Source organism: Podarcis bocagei, assembly GCF_964188305.1.
Source record: "Podarcis bocagei genome assembly, chromosome: 12".
NCBI classification, from domain to species: Eukaryota; Metazoa; Chordata; class Lepidosauria; order Squamata; family Lacertidae; genus Podarcis; species Podarcis bocagei.
Genome location: NC_138137.1, coordinates 9,120,383 through 9,136,694, shown reverse-complemented (window position 1 = coordinate 9,136,694; position 16,312 = coordinate 9,120,383). Strand labels below are relative to the sequence as shown.

Here is a 16,312-nt window from a genome sequence, read left to right as displayed (position 1 = left end):
AGAGTCCCATGGACTGCAAGAAGATCAAACCTATCCATTCTTAAGGGAATCAGCCCTGAGTGCTCACTGGAAGGACAGATCCTGAAGCTGAGGCTCCAAGACTTTGGCCACCTCATGAGAAGAGAAGACTCCCTGGAAAAGACCCTGATGTTGGGAAAGATGGAGGGCACAAGAAGGGGACGACAGAGGACGAGATGGTTGGACAGTGTTCTCGAAGCTACCGGCATGAGTTTGACCAAACTGCGGGAGGCAGTGGAAGACAGGAGTGCCTGGCGTGCTCTGGTCCAGGGGGTCACCAAGAGGCGGACACGACTAAACAACAACAAAAATGTTGGAATCTGCTCAGAGTGTAACCCAGTCAGATGGGCGGGGTATAGATAGTATATTAAAATTATAATTGATGAAATAAGACGTCCCTATTTCCATCGGAGAACAGTTGGAGGGTGTGCTCCCTGCAAAAAAAAAGCGATAAAAGCACGCAGGAAATATCTTGTTTCGTTTTGTTCCTAGCATTATTATTTCATTTTATATCGCATCTAAAACAGAGAGAACAAATTGTAGCAAAAAAACAACAGCACAAAACGACAAAACTGGCAGGCAGAATGACAGCAGCTGCAAGTGGGTTGAAAATAACGACGTTCCAAGCAGAGACTTATCAGCGCCAAAGCGAGTCCCGTGGCTGCGCAGCGCGTGGGCCACTCTTCATTTTTTTTTTCTCCTTTCCTCAAAGCAACAACAACAAAACTCTCTATCCTTTCCCTTTCGACGGAAGCGCGTCCCTATAGGCGGAAACAACTTTTCACCAACCTCGATTGACATGCTCGCGGACCAATCGGCTGCGCGCTGGAACCTTCGCGCGAGGCGGTTGAGGCGCGAGTTTGGCGGTTGTTGAGGCGGCCGTTGCTCTGAGGGAGCGCGCGTCTCCGCACGGCTTTCCCCGGAGCTTCTCGGCAAGGGCGGCCCCTTCCTTTCTCCCTCCGGACCAACCCCGTCCCACAAGCCCGGGACGGCCGCCCGCCGTATCCCCTTCGCCCTCGTTTCCCCGGCGACCCCCGAGACCCTTCGCCACAGCCACAGCCGCCGGCCGCCCCCTCATGGCCTTGATGGCGGGTGTGATCCGCCGCCTGGACGAGGCTGTGGTGAACCGCATCGCGGCTGGAGAAGTCATCCAGAGACCCGCCAACGCCATCAAGGAGATGGTGGAGAACTGGTTGGTTAGTTAGATAGATAGATAGTTAGTTTTCATATTTCTAGGTCACCTTTACCTGCCAAGGTGGTTGGTGATTTATTTATTTATTCACATTTCTATGCCGCTTTTACCTTCCAGGGTGGTTGGCAATTTATGTATTTCATTTTTCATATTTCTATGCCGCCTTTACCTTCCCAAGGTGGTTGGTAATTTATTTATTTCATTTTCCATATTTTTAGGCCACCTTTACCTTCCAGGGTGGTTGGCAATTTATTTATTTCATTTTTCATATTTCTATTCCACATTTACCTTCCAATGTGGTTGGTAATTTATTTCTTTCATATTTCTACGCCACCTTTATCTTCCCAAGGTGGTTGGCAATTTATTTATTTCATTTTTCATATTTCTATGCCGCCTTTACCTTCCCAAGGTGGTTGGCAATTTATTTATTTTATTTTTCATATTTCTATGCCGCCTTTACCTTCCCAAGGTGGTTGGCAATTTATTTATTTTATTTTTCATATTTCTATGCCGCCTTTACCTTCCCAAGGTGGTTGGCAATTTATTTATTTCATTTTTCACATTTCTATTCCACATTTACCTTCCAATGTGGTTGGTAATTTATTTATTTATTTCATATTTCTATGCCACCTTTATCTTCCCAAGGTGGTTGGTAATTTATTTATTTCATTTTTCATATTTCTATGCCGCCTTTACCTTCCCAAGGTGGTTGGCAATTTATTTATTTCTTTTTTCATATTTCTATTCCACTTTTACCTTCCAATGTCGTTGGTAATTTATTTATTTCTTTCATATTTCTATGCCGCCTTTACCTTCCCAAGGTGGTTGGTAATTTATTTATTTCATTTTTTATATTTTTAGGCCACCTTTACCTTCCAGGGTGGTTGGCAATTTATTTATTTCATATTTCATATTTCTATGCCACTTTTACCTTCCAATGTGGTTGGTAATTTCTTTCTTTCTTTCATATTTCTATGCCACCTTTATCTTCCCAAGGTGGTTGGTAATTTATTTATTTCTTTCATTTTTTACATTTCTATGCTGTCTTTCCCCAAGGTAGTGCATATGGTTCTCTCCCCCCCCCCTCCTTGTTTCATCCTCACAACAACCCTTTGAGGTAGGGTCAGGCTTAAGAGATGGCGACGGGCCCAACGTCACCCAGGGCGCTTGGTGGCTGAGCGGGGGATTCAAACCCTGTTCTCCTGCGTCCCAGTTCGACACTCTTAAGCATGACGCCAGACAGGCAATGCTATAAAAGCCCCAGGATACATGTGTGTGTCCATCTGCTTCGAGGCAGGACGAATCTCCTGCACCAAGTCAGTCTCTCAGGTGTCCAGGGCGGATTCCTGCGCTTACGATTATAGGGGTTTGCCCAATTCTGAATCGTGGCAAGAAAGTGGTTAGAATGTGTTTCTCCTTATTACAATGATATCCTGCTTGGGAGTGACTAGACAAAAAGAAAGTGTTTATAATATTGTAAACTATTTAGGGGTGTTTACAATCAAGTATTTAAATCTTGCTAGATAAATAAAGGTATTCTCTGCTGTTCAACACATATTGTTGACTTAGCACTGCCCCCTCTCATCCTTAACTTTAAGACATGTATGGGGAACCTGCCATCCCTGACCATTGGTCATGATGGCTTGGGCTGATGGGAGTCATAGTCCAACATTGGGACTACCACAAGTTCTCCAACTCTGCTTTATGGTATCCCTAATAGCGCGGGTGGTTCTGTGGTCTAAACCACTGAGCCTCTTGGGCTTGCCGATCAGAAGGTTGGCGGTTCAAATCCCTGCGACGGGGTGAGCTCCCGTTGCTCGGTCCCAGCTCCTGCCAACATAGCACACCAAAAAGTGCAAGCAGATAAATAGGTAAACGGGAAGGTAAACAGCGTTTCCGTGCGCTCCTCTGGTTTGTTGCGCCAGAAGCAGCTTAGTCATGCTGGCCACATGACCTGGAAAAACTGTCTGTGGACAAACGCCGGCTCCCTCGGCTTGTAAAGCGAGATGAGCGCCACAGCCCCAGAGTCGCCTGCAGCTGGACTTAACTGTCAGGGGTCCATTACCTTTACCTTTTAATAGCGCAGACAAGAGGTGCTAGCAGCTAGTGTAATCTTAGGGATGTTTACTCTGGAGTTCAATGGGGCTTTCATTCCAGTAAGTGTGTTTAGGGTTGTAGCCTTGTAACAGCAAACATTTGCACACAGTGGGCGACAACTTCCATTATGCTTATTTAAGATAAGTTTGTATTTCTCATGAAATGTTTAGTTTATTAATGGTAGGAGATTGAGAATGGGAGCCTAGAAGTACAATTTGTGCATCCTAAAATTGTAGAGGAAGAAAGCTTCTAAAGTCATCATAATGATTGCTGAGAAATTTTACTTCTTTGGGGTGAAATAAAATTGCTTATGTACAGTTGTCTGCTTTGCAGAAAACTAGTTGTTGTTGTTTAGTCGTGTCCGACTCTTCGTGACCCCATGGACCAGAGCACGCCAGGCACTCTTGTCTTCCACTGCCTCCCGCAGTTTGGTCAAACTCATGCTGGTAGCTTTGAGAACACTGTCCAACCATCTCGTCTTTTGTCGTCCCCTTCTCCTTGTGCCCTCAATCTTTCCCAACATCAGAATAGATAGACCAGTGCGATCTCGTCGCCACCCCAACAGCACAGGGTTCCATAAGTGATGGGTGATTTCACACAGACTTTTATTTTACATACAGCTTACACATCATGCTAAGTACATAACTAGTTCCACATTGTCCATTCCATGTCAGCCATGACATGACATCTTCATGTTCTGGTCAAGACCTCCTTACAAGTCATCACTAGTACAACAAACTGACCTTAGATCAGCAACAGCAAACAATAAACAGATTACACACAAATATTAATCTTTAAACTGAAGCATACAGCTTCTTTATCCTTGGTTCTAGTCTGCATAGTCGTAATATTGGTGAAATCCTCTCCCTCCTTCCCTCGCCCTCTCTCTCTCTCCACACACACACACACACACACACACACACATGGTTGCTGTATATATGGTTGCCATATTTCAAACAGTAAAATCTGGACAGAAATCAGGCAAAGTTGTTGAGCTTTTTTGGCAATATTGAATATGACTAAAGCAACAAGAATGCATATTTATACATTGAATCATCTAAAACAGGCATGGCCAAACTAGGCTCTCCAGATGTTTAGGGACTACAATTCCCATCATCGCTGACCACTGGTCCTGTTAGCCAGGGATGATGGGAGTTGTAGCGCCAAAACATATGGAGGGCCAAGTTTGGTCATGCCTGATCTAAAACATTAACATCTTTTAATGATCTTCATTGCGAGGCCCATTTCTTATTCTTATTAGCTGATTTGCTACTATTTGCACTGCACAGAGCCTGGTCCACAGTACAGTATATGTGGCATTAGATCAACAACCCTTTTCCCAACACTGCATTAGCTTTCTAATAGCAAATACCGTATTTTTCGCTCTATAAGACGCACCGGACCACAAGACGCACCTAGTTTTTGGAGGAGGAAAACAAGAAAAAAAAAATCTGAACCTCCGAAGCCAGAACAGCAAGAGGGATCGCTGTGCAGTGAAAGCAGCAATCCCTCTTGCTGTTCTGGCTTCTGGGATAGCTGTACAGCCTGCATTCGCTCCATAAGATGCACACACATTTCCCCTCACTTTTTAGGAGGGAAAAAGTGAGTCTTATAGAGCAAAAAATACAGTAAATATTCTCAGACATTGTCCAAAGCAAGGTCAGTCAATACTTTCATTACTTCCATTTCCTGGTGTTTACTATTCTAGAGACTTTATAGTAACTTGGGGAGCAATAGAGAGGGGTACAAGCCATTTTCCCCATCACATTGCTTTCCTACAGAGATAAATGTTTGTGTTGGACTGATTCGGAATAGAAATAGAATTGAAATAGACTGTGTTGTCTCTGTCACTGAGATTTATTTCTTGTGTCTATAGTTTGGATGCCAAAGCTACCAGCATCCAGGTTACAGTGAAGGATGGCGGTTTGAAACTAATTCAAATCCTAGATAATGGTTGTGGAATTAGGGTAAGTAAACCTATTTGTCTTTCTTGAAAGTAGACCTTATTTAAAACAATACAAACAATATTTGAGATAATTCTGGCTCACATCTGTCTTCCTTCTGCAGAGAGAAGACTTGGATATTGTGTGTGAGAGATTCACCACAAGTAAACTACAGACTTTTGAGGACCTAGCTAGTATTTCTACATATGGGTTTAGAGGCGAGGTATGTTTTTGACTAAGTTTTAGAATGTTTATCATAGTGCATAAGTTTTTTGCCATTTTCCCCCTTTGCTCTCCTATTCCATCCAGGTTTATCAGTTCTGTAGAACACAGCTTGTCACCATTCAATAAGTACCTTATTTTTCGCTCTATAAGACGCACCAGACCACAAGATGCACCTAGTTTTTGGAGGAGGAAAACAAGAAAAAAAATATTCTGAATCTCAGAAGCCAGAACAGCAAGAGGGATCGCTGCGCAGTGAAAGCAGCAGTCCCTGTTGCTGTTCTGGTGTCTGGGATAGCTGCGCAGCCTGCATTCGCTCCATAAGACACACACACATTTCCCCTTACTTTTTAGGAAGGAAAAAGTGAGTCTCACAGAGCAAAAAATACGGTATATATTTAAGTAACTTCAGGTGCACTGAAAGTTGGTTCAAATGTAATCAATGTGACTGTAATGCAGAACCATCCATAAGGTGGCTGCAAGGGTTCTGTTGAGAACTGCCATTTAGACCGTATTGCACCAAACCTCTATCATAGGGATGGAAAGCCTGGTTTTGGGTAGGCGGTAAAGACAATTACATTTAAATTGATTTGGGATTCTTCTTTTTTTGGATCCTGATGTTATGCTGTCCTCTGCAGCCCTAAATTGTTGTTTATATTGTTATAGCAACCTTGTATCAGGAATTGCTCAGGAATTCTAAGAAACAAAAAAATCAGTTTAAAAATCAGTCCAGTTGGAAAAGGTTCAGTCTGTCATTTTGAGTCAAAATGATGTCTGATTGTGTGCAAATATAAGGATCTGTTCCTTGATCTCAGGAATCATCATGCAAAATCTCATTACATCTTATGGGGTATGCAAATGCGTAGCAAACAAACAACTGTCAAAAATATATAGTAGATGAATTGGCTTTATGTTATGGGTTTTATCCTGTTTTCATTGTGTTGATTTTTTTTGTATGTTACTTTGTTAAAGTAGGCTGAATAAATAAAACATTTTATTTGAACAGAATTTGTATCCAGCTGCATGTAGATCATTGTAGTGAGGATTACAAATACAGATAATTAGTTGGGATGTAATTACTATGCTATTACTGTGATTACTGAATGCTTATTTCGTACCAGTAAAGAACTATGCACCACCTTCAACATCTGCATGTTACTGTATGTTACTCAGTTTCTAAAACTTAGTTTTTTCTCTTCCAGGCGCTGGCAAGTATAAGTCATGTTGCCCACGTTACTATAACAACTAAGACAGCTGATGGGAAGTGTGCCTACAGGTAGGTATATTCAAATATTTGTTTACTGCACTTATTCAGTGTTCAAATATGATAAACTTTTAGAAGATAAACAATGTCTCTAAAAACATTAAAAGAACAGGAAGGCAGAAGACTTCTTATTGTTTAAGAATAGAAACAAGAGAGAAATCAGCATTGTGCAATACATCACTTAGCCACAGGAGGTCACTCATTGCACCACTGATGCAAACAAAACCCTTTTTTAATGAGCATCAAGTATGAGCAGAATTTTTCTGTAGAAATCATTTTAAAGATTTGTTATACACTGCATTCTTCATCCAGTGTAGATTATACACAATTACAGGTTATAGCCATTCTATTCCCTCTCAATAGAATGTAAAAATGTAGCAAAATCCCTAGAAAAGTTAAAGGTACTCTTTAAGTAACAGGAATCTGCCTTGCCTTATAGTGAGACAAGATGGATTAAGCAATAACATGTTGTGCAATCTGATGCTATGTGTGTTATTTCCCACACTAATCAACAGTGCTTATTCTCAAGTAAGCTCTAAACGCAGAGACTGTGTATGTGTGTGTAAATTCATCTCATTTAGAAAGGAAGTCTAATGACATTTTTGGGGGTGGCTCAAGAGCATAAATAATAAAACAAAATTTGAATACAGTATCACCAGTCAGAGCTACAGAACAGTGGTAGAGGATCTGCTTTGCTTGTAGAAGGTCCCAGGTTCAAATCCTGACATCTCTAGGTGAGGCTGGAAAGACTTCCTGCCTAAAACGTTGGAGAGCCACCACCACTCAGTGTAGACAATACTGAAATAGATGTACCAGTGACAGATTCTGTGTTTACTTCACTTTTAATGCCATAGAAATTTATGGAAAACATTGCAAGTGGTGGTGATAGTTTAATGTCTCTTTCTGAAGCACTGCTGGCTTGAAATAATCCTTTGTGGACCAATCTAATAACTGATTGAAATAGTTGACGATTTGTTCTACTTTGCTTTTAGGGCAAACTATTCTGATGGAAAATTGAAGGGTGCCCCCAAACCTTGTGCTGGAAACCAGGGAACTCAAATCACAGTGAGTTACTTGCTTTTTGAAATTTTTGCAGCACTGGAGCAGATGCATTCCTAGTTAATCTTAAACCCCGAAGCAGGAGACCTGTGTATTCTTTTGCAGAACTTTGTGGCACTAACATTATCTTGCTCAGTTGGTTAGAGTGTAGCACTGATAATGCCAAGGTTGCAGGTTCAATCCCCACACGGGACAGCTGCATATTCCTGTATTGCAGGGTGTTAGACTAGATGAGCCTCAGGATCCTTTCCAACACTACAATTCTATGATTTTTGGAATAGCCTTATTCATAATACATGCATATTTGAGTACATTAAAAACTGGAATGTAACTGCATCTATCTTAGTTACACATACCTCTTGCATAAACACTATTTACTGCTTTTAAAGCAGAGCTTTTGCTTTGTAGCATCTTGCTAGACACCACAGTGCAACCATATGCAGTTATAATAATAGTGATGCTGAGGGTTCACTAATGGCACAAATTTGAAGTGCATTTAATACAGTCAACTTCAATTTGCACATGTGCGTTGCCCATGTTGATGCTTTATTTGGGCTTCAACAATCACCTTTTAACTTTACTGAAATGTATTACATGAACTCTTCACAAGTAGTGTTTAGAAATGTATTTGTATTTCCAGAGAATGGTACTTTTTATTGAGGGGGCGGGCAAGAGAGAAAGTCGTGTTTTAATTAATTAATTGATTAAAATTCTGTTTTTCCTCCGAGGAGCTTAAGGTGATTTGTGTGGTTCTCCCGCTCCCCATTTTAGCCACATAACGTGTGAGGTAGATTAGGCTGGGAGGCACTAATTTGCTCCAAGTCACTTAGAAAGCTTCATGGCAGAGTAGAAACTTGGACCCTGATCTCACTGGTCCTAGTCCAGTACTCTTAACTAGTATACATTATGACTCCCATAATTTTGTAGCATTATAATTAAAATGGATTTGAATTTATCATGCTTGTAAGTTGCAGGGGAGAGCAATATTGACCAGAGCATTTGAATTAAACATAGGGCTTTCCTGTTTGTTAATGTTCAGGTGTTTTCCTCATTCATGATAATGCCCTGCAGTGAGAAAAAAATCCTTCATTTAGAACTGGGCAGCTGCAGGGAACAGACTAAGGAGCAGGGAATGCAGCTTGTGAGGGCTCCTTCTCCCATCTGTCACACAGTCAACACTGTGAGCTGACAACGGAAAACATATGTGAAGTGGTGCAAGCAAACCGTGTGCACGCCCCATGTACTTGGAATCAATTTTCTTTCCTTCTGCCAGCACAAAAGGGCATTGCAGAGTGATCCATGTTTCTGTTTTGAGTTTGCTTTAAACTGACTGTTTGCTTCTCTCTGCAGGTTGAGGATCTATTTTACAATGTAACCACTAGGAGAAAAGCTTTAAACAAACCTAGTGAAGAATATGCAAAAATTCTGGAAGTTGTTAGCAGGTAAATCCATTTTTAAAAGGAGCAGAAGCTCCACCTCCACCTGCAAACCTTGTTTTATGTTGGATTTGGGCATTTTTCTCCTTCTAGCCAGTAATGACATCTTTGATAAATTAGGAACTCAGAATAGCAAGAGGGATGCCTTTTTACTGATGTCAGTATACTGAAACAAATACAACTTGACAATCTTTTAGACTTGAGAAGAATCTACTGAAGCCAGTTTCACATTCACATAGCATTTGTGCTCTCTAACATTCACATGACAGTTGCAAAAGGCCTCCAGATTTGTTTGTGCGCAAATGTCTGAAAGAGACGGAAAGAAAGTACAAATTCCATTGTACTTAGCAGCATGATGAGGTTCTTCTGCTCCCAGGGTTGTAAATCCAACAAAAGAAGAAAGCCAAGAGGGCCTTTGCCAAGATGGAAATGTGTGGCTTGGTCTTTTTGTTCTGAGTCATATAGCTGACAGCAAATGATTTAGTATTCCCAAGACAGATCTTGGTTAATTTTAGATGTTACCAGAGCTTTGTGTCTGCCTCCCAACACCTCCTCTCTCCCCCCCCCCCCAGTAATGTGTGATAAAATCAAATGTGTGCTGTGACATAATCACACTCAAGAGTTTCTTCACGTCATGTTCTGCTGGTTCTAGAGGCATGGAAACTGTGATGTCATGGTAGCCTATTTGCTTTACCACACCTTCACCAGGGGAGGGAAGAGGAGGTGGTTACATAGAAAATATGGAAGCCACATGACTGCCACTGACTAACTAAAAAGGCATGTTCAGGCGTGAGAAAGCATATTGAGTGAATGTGAGTAAAAGCCCCCTCCCCCAGAGGGGTATATAGCAGACAAGGTGATGTTACATGTGCACCACTTCCTCTTGTCCATGGATCCAGTGTTTGTGTGTTTAGGCAGATGCTTGAACAACCCTTATGAAATCAAATGCTGGTTTCTCTTGACTTGAAATGCTAAGAAGTTCAGCTAGTTTCCATACACTTCACTATCACTTCATAAAGTGTGTGCTAAAAATATTTGTCATTCACAGGACAGGGTCTTGTTAGTAGCCATAGTTAAAAAACTCTGTTCAGCTCTATTCAACACGTTTCAATAGGACTTAAAGAACTGTATTTTCACTGCTGTTAATGGCTGAAGCTGTGGCTGGCCTTGCGCATGTATTTGCTCATAATAGTTCATCCTGGCTTTAATGATATTTTGTACTTTTTTGAAATGTTGTTTTAACTTGGCTTTCAATTTGAATTGTGGTTTATTTGGGAATATTGTAGACTGAATTCAGAAACTGCTGGAAAAGCAGTCTATAACTTTAATTAATTAATTAATTGCCGTATTTTTTGCTCTATAAGACTCACTTTTTCCCTCCTAAAAAGTAATGGGAAATGTGTGTGCATCTTATGGAGCGAATGCAGGCTGCGCAGCTATCCCAGAAGCCAGAAGAGCAAGAAGGATTGCTGCTTTCACTGCACAGCGATCCCTCTTGCTGTTCTGGCTTCTGAGATTCAGAATATTTTTTTTCTTGTTTTCCTCCTCCAAAAATTAGGTGCGTCTTGTGGTCTGGTGCGTCTTATAGAGCGAAAAATACGGTAATTAAGGCTTGTGTATTTTCTCTTCCCAGGTATGCTATTCACAACTCTGGCATCAGTTTTTCAGTTAAAAAGGTGAGTAAACTTTTGCTTCTTCAGTATTGCTAAATAGTGGTTATGGTAATATTACAGTGTCCAAACCATATTCCTTTATATATTTATTTTTCTAAAGAAATATGTAACATGGTCAGTTAAAGAAATGAAGCTCAACCTAGTTATAGTTTTAAACATAAAGGGTGGTATTAAATGCTAGCCTTACTCAGAGTAGACCCGTTGATTGTTAATGGATATGGCTAACTTAGGTTCATTAATTCCTATGGGTCTGTTCTGTGTAGGACTTTGTTGAATGCAACCCAAAATCTAGAAATTCAGGTACAGGCAATGACTAATTAATGCACAGCCAAAAAACACCTGATCACGCATGTGTTCACAGCACCAGATCTGGAAGTGACCAAAAACTTCACAAAACAAGTCATTAAAAGGGCAGAATGGGGGTGTGGCGGGACATAACAAGGCACTCCACCAACACACACAGGGGCCAGGAACCGAACCCCCATGTGAAACGGTCGTTAACTGTATTCTGTGGTGATCACAAAGTTGCCTGAGGGCTTTTTTTTAAGCTATGAAATTCCTTATTTCAAACATACCTGGTTAGAATTCTTAAAGCTACACAATTTTGCACATTTTCCTGGGATTAAGCTCTGCTGAATACAGTGAATGATTCTGGTAAATTAATTGGCAATCAATATACAGTGGTACCTTGGTTTACAAACTTAATCTGTTCTGGAAGTCCGTTCTTAAACCAAAGCATTCTTAAACCAAGGTGTGCTTTCCCATAGCAGCTGGGGACTCAGTTTACAAATGGAACACACTGAACAGAAAGCGGAAGATGTTCTGTTTCCAAGGCAAAGTTCACAAACCAAAATACCTACTTCCGGGTTTGCAGTGTTCTTAATCCAAGTTGTTCATAAACTAAGCTGTTCTTAAACCAAGGTGCCACTGTATATATTTAATAAACCAACAAAACAAAAATAGTAAAACACCCTAACTTTGGATTGTTTAGTTTAAGTAGCAAAGGAGATGAGATCAGACCCTTTTCAAAAGTTGAGGGTTTTTTTTGATAACAAATGGCAATTTTATAACTGTGAAGGCTGTCTTGGAGACAAGAGGGAATAGAGAGAGGAGTGATGCTGCAGCTAGCCCCAGCTTGCTGGAAGAAAAGTTGTTGGGACGGTGGGAGAATTGCAGTAAAAATTGAAAAGCTGACAAGATGGATAGTTATACCTTTCTTTCCTTTTATGAGCTATCCAAACATGGCAGGGTGCAGGAATCATTGGGGAAAATCCAAAATGAAGGCCTGAAGAAAATTATTTCCTTTGCTGTGGCACATTTTAGAATCAGGCTACATGGGAGTACAGAAAAAGGGCATTCAAAGCTGGAGTTTCAGACAAATTCAGGCAACATTTATCTAAGCAAGCCAGGGTGTCTGGCCACAAAACTAACAAAGGACACACTCAGAAGACTGCGGGGAGACTTGTTGAGTTCAGTGGTTCAGAGGTAGTTATAACCTTGGATTACAAGACAAAAAGAATGCATGGTCCTGGATGGCACAAAAGATAGTCAGTTGTCTTGTTCCTGCTTAGTAGAGTGGAGGGGTGAGGGAGGTATGGCGGTGGGGGCAGATGTTATAGGCGAAGGGGATCGAGATATGGATATGCTCGTACCCCTTCCAATCTGCGCCTCATCCCGAGGGACGAGGGTAGGGTGAGCAAGGATTACTCACCTCCGTCACTGGTGCTGTGCAATGCCAGGTCTATAGGCAACAAAACCGCCACCCTGTGAGATTTCTTTGCCTCGCAGGGGGTCGACCTGGCTTGTGTGACGGAGACCTGGGTGCGTGAAGGGGCAACAGTTACCTTACAAGAGATGGCACCCCTGGGTTTCTCCGTCCTCCATCAGTCGCGGACTGTGGGCCGGGGGGGAGGTGTGGCATTATTAATCCGGGAAGATTATCCTTTCATGGCTCTACCATCGCCATCGATCCCCGGCATTGAATGTGTTGGCCTAGTGTGGGGCTCCGAGGAGAGCTTGGCTGTCTGGCTGGTGTACCGGCCACCTAGCGCACCAGCAGCCACCCTGTCAGGCTTATTGGAGGCGGTTGCCAGCTGGGCCTTGGAGTTCCCTAACCTATCAGTATTGGGGGACTTCAACATCCATGCTGATGCCACTCCCTCCTCACAGGCTCAGGACCTGGTGTCTTCCATGGCGACACTAGGGTTCTCCCAGTTTGTTTCGGGCCCCACACATCAAGCAGGCCACACGCTGGATTTGATCTTTGGCGTAGGTAAAGATGTCATCATGTCTCCTTCGATGAAGGTGCCATGGTCTGATCACTACGCTCTGAAAGCCTGGATTGACTTTCCACCCCCACCCTGCTTAGGTGGCGAGCCGATTTGGGCTTGCCCGCAGAGGCTGATGGACCCTGATAGATTCTGCCAAGCCTTGCGGTACCTTGCTCCCCCTGGCGACTCATTGACTGAGCTTGTTGAGGGTTGGAATATCCAGCTCCTGGCAGCCATCGATGAGATCGCACCTAAGCGCCCTCTGCGACCCCGCAGAAACCGGGCTCCCTGGTTTACCGAGGAGCTCCGGAAAATGAAGCGGGACCTCAGATGGCTAGAGCGAGTATGGCGGGGTGCCGGTGACGAAGCCTCAAGAACATCTTATAGGGCTTTTATGAAACCCTACGAGATGGTGGTGAAGGCTGCTAAGAAGTCTTACTTCTCGGCCTCCATTGCATCCGCTAGCTCTCGCCCAGCGCAATTATTTAGTATAATCAGGTCTTTAACGTCCCTTGAGGGACAGCCAAATTTAAATAACAATTTGACACACAGCTGTGAGGCATTTGCGAGCTTTTTTGCGGAGAAGGTCTTGTTGCTCCGCCATGACCTCCCTGCCAATTTGGATACAATAAAGGAACTGGAGGCCCCTCGACTGTCTGCGGGTCCAGTATTGGACCACTTCGACCGGATATCCCCAGCCGATGTGGACAGACTCCTCCGAGCTGGAAAGCCCACCACCTGTCCTCTCGACCCGTGCCCGTCTTGGCTGATTAGAGCGTGTCCAGACGAGGTGCGGGCCCTCCTGGGGGATATCATCAATTTGTCCCTTGGCATGGGGACATTCCCAGGGGAACTGAAGGAGGCAGTGGTGTGCCCGCTCTTAAAGAAAACATCATTAGATCCTTTAGATCTATCCAATTACCGCCCGGTTTCGAATCTTCCGTTCCTGGGTAAGGTGATTGAGAGAGCGGTTGCTGAACAGCTTGGTGGGTTTCTGGATGAAACCGGCTCTGGATCCATTCCAGTCCGACTTCCGCGCTGGTCATGGGACCGAGACGGCTCTGGTTGCCCTAACAGATGATCTTCGTAGACAGCTGGATCAAGGCGGGTCGGGGCTGCTGATTCCTCTAGATTTGTCAGCAGCTTTCGACATGGTCAATCACGAACTCCTGGACCACCGCCTTGCCGACGTGGGGATCCAGGGCACAGTCCTTCAATGGCTGCGCTCGTTTCTCTCTGGTCGGGGACAGAGGGTGGCGCTTGGGGGGGGGGGGAATTGTCATCGCGCCACTCCTTGGTGTGTGGAGTACCTCAGGGTGCGATACTCTCCCCAATGCTTTTTAACATCTTTATGCGCCCCCCTCGCCCAGCTTGTCCGGAGTTTTGGGCTGGGTTGCCATCAGTATGCCAATGACACCCAACTCTATCTGTTGATGGATGGCCATCCTGACTCGGCCCCAGACACACTGACCAGATGTTTGGAAGCTGTGGCTGGATGGTTACGTGGGAGCCGGTTGAAGCTAAATCCTTTGAAGACAGAGGTCCTGTGGCTGAGACGGGACGATATGGGATTGGGGGGGCAACTCCCATCTCTTGCGGGGACGCAATTAGTGCCAGCACCGTCCGTTAAGAGTTTGGGTGTAATCTTCGACACCTCCCTTTCCATGGAGGCGCAGATTGCAGCTATAACAAAGGCGGCATTTTTCCATCTCCGCCAAGCTAAGCAGTTGGCTCCTTACCTCTCACGCCCTGACCTAGCCACTGTGATCCACGCGACGGTCACCTCCAGACTGGATTATTGTAACTCGCTCTACGTGGGGCTGCCCTTGAGACTGACCCAGAAACTCCAGCGGGTGCAGAATGCTGCGGCGAGACTCCTTACGGGGTCTTCGCTGCGAGATCACATTCACCCAGTGCTATACCAGCTGCACTGGCTCCCGGTGGAGTACAGGATCAGGTTTAAGGTGCTGGTTTTAACCTTTAAAGCCCTATGCAGCCTAGGACCCTCGTACCTATGGGACCGCCTCTCCTGGTATGCCCCACAGAGAAGCTTACGGTCTTCAAATAAAAACATATTGAAGGTCCCAGGCCACAGAGAAGTTAGGCTGGCCTCAACTAGAGCCAGGGCTTTTTCGGCTGTGGCTCCGATCTGGTGGAACACTCTGTCACAAGAGACCAGGGTCCTGCGGGACTTGACATCTTTCCGCAGGGCCTGCAAGACAGAGCTGTTCCACCAGGCCTTTGGCCAGGGCACAGCCTGACTCCCTCCCTCGGCGATCTTCGCGGAGCTCTGGCCCAATGGTTGCCAGTGGCCTGAATTAATTATTTTTATAATGAATGATTTTAGAATGTTGTTTATGCTATACTTTTGTACTGTTTTATTGTTGTTAGCCGCCCTGAGCCCGGCTTCGGCTGGGGAGGGTGGGATATAAATAAAATTTATTATTATTATTATTATTATTATTATTATTATTATTATTAAAGAAGTCTAGTTTTTAGGTAGTGTTGAAAGTACTACTTTTGAAGGACACTTTAAATTGTAGGCTCTCCAGAGGCTTCTTTCTCTCACTGAGGCTTCTTTCATTAGGGGAGGCCCAGCCAGATGGGCGGGGTATAAATAATAAATTATTATTATTATTATTATTATTATTATTATTATTATTATTATTATTATTATTATTATTAGGTTGGACCGAAGGGGTGCCTGTGTCAATGCTTTTCCTTATCCATTTCATTTGCGGTTTGGCTGGGAACTTCAAGTGCGCTATCTCCTGGTTTGTTAGATCCTTAATATCTCTCCCCCCCCCCCCCAAATCACACCTTAGCAGTTCTCCTTCCTAGACAGAATGGCCTTTTGAACCCAGGTTCTCATGAGGAGATGCACAACAGGATGGCAGTTCAATGCAACTGTTTTGATAAATCCGATTTGTTTTGATAAATGTAAATTTCCATTCAACATGCCTTTTAAGTTGCCTAAACATTAGTAAATGCAAATCTAAATATTCTCTTTTTAGCAAGGTGATACAGTAGCAGATGTTAGAACACTGTTGAATGCTACAACCGTTGACAATATCCGCTCCGTCTTTGGAAATGCTGTTAGCAGGTACACTGATCTCAAAATTCAATTTAACTTAAGAA

General features: G+C 43.5%; 1 protein-coding gene across 3 annotated transcripts in view; it reads left to right on the top strand.

Annotated features, from left to right (window-relative positions):
- The first annotated feature begins 867 nt into the window (after positions 1 to 867).
- Positions 868 to 16,312, top strand: part of MLH1 (mutL homolog 1) — a 33,780-nt gene continuing 18,335 nt past the window's right edge. For all 3 annotated transcript variants that reach the window (XR_014001152.1, XR_014001153.1, XM_081165123.1), the window contains exons 1-8: positions 868 to 1,210; positions 5,184 to 5,274; positions 5,375 to 5,473; positions 6,675 to 6,748; positions 7,729 to 7,801; positions 9,146 to 9,237; positions 10,865 to 10,907; positions 16,189 to 16,277. Coding sequence is in view for 1 of the 3 variants with exons in the window: in XM_081165123.1 (XP_081021249.1) it covers positions 1,095 to 1,210; positions 5,184 to 5,274; positions 5,375 to 5,473; positions 6,675 to 6,748; positions 7,729 to 7,801; positions 9,146 to 9,237; positions 10,865 to 10,907; positions 16,189 to 16,277 (677 nt within the window). In the remaining 2 variants the exon portion in view is untranslated. The remainder of the gene's footprint in view (positions 1,211 to 5,183; positions 5,275 to 5,374; positions 5,474 to 6,674; positions 6,749 to 7,728; positions 7,802 to 9,145; positions 9,238 to 10,864; positions 10,908 to 16,188; positions 16,278 to 16,312) is intronic.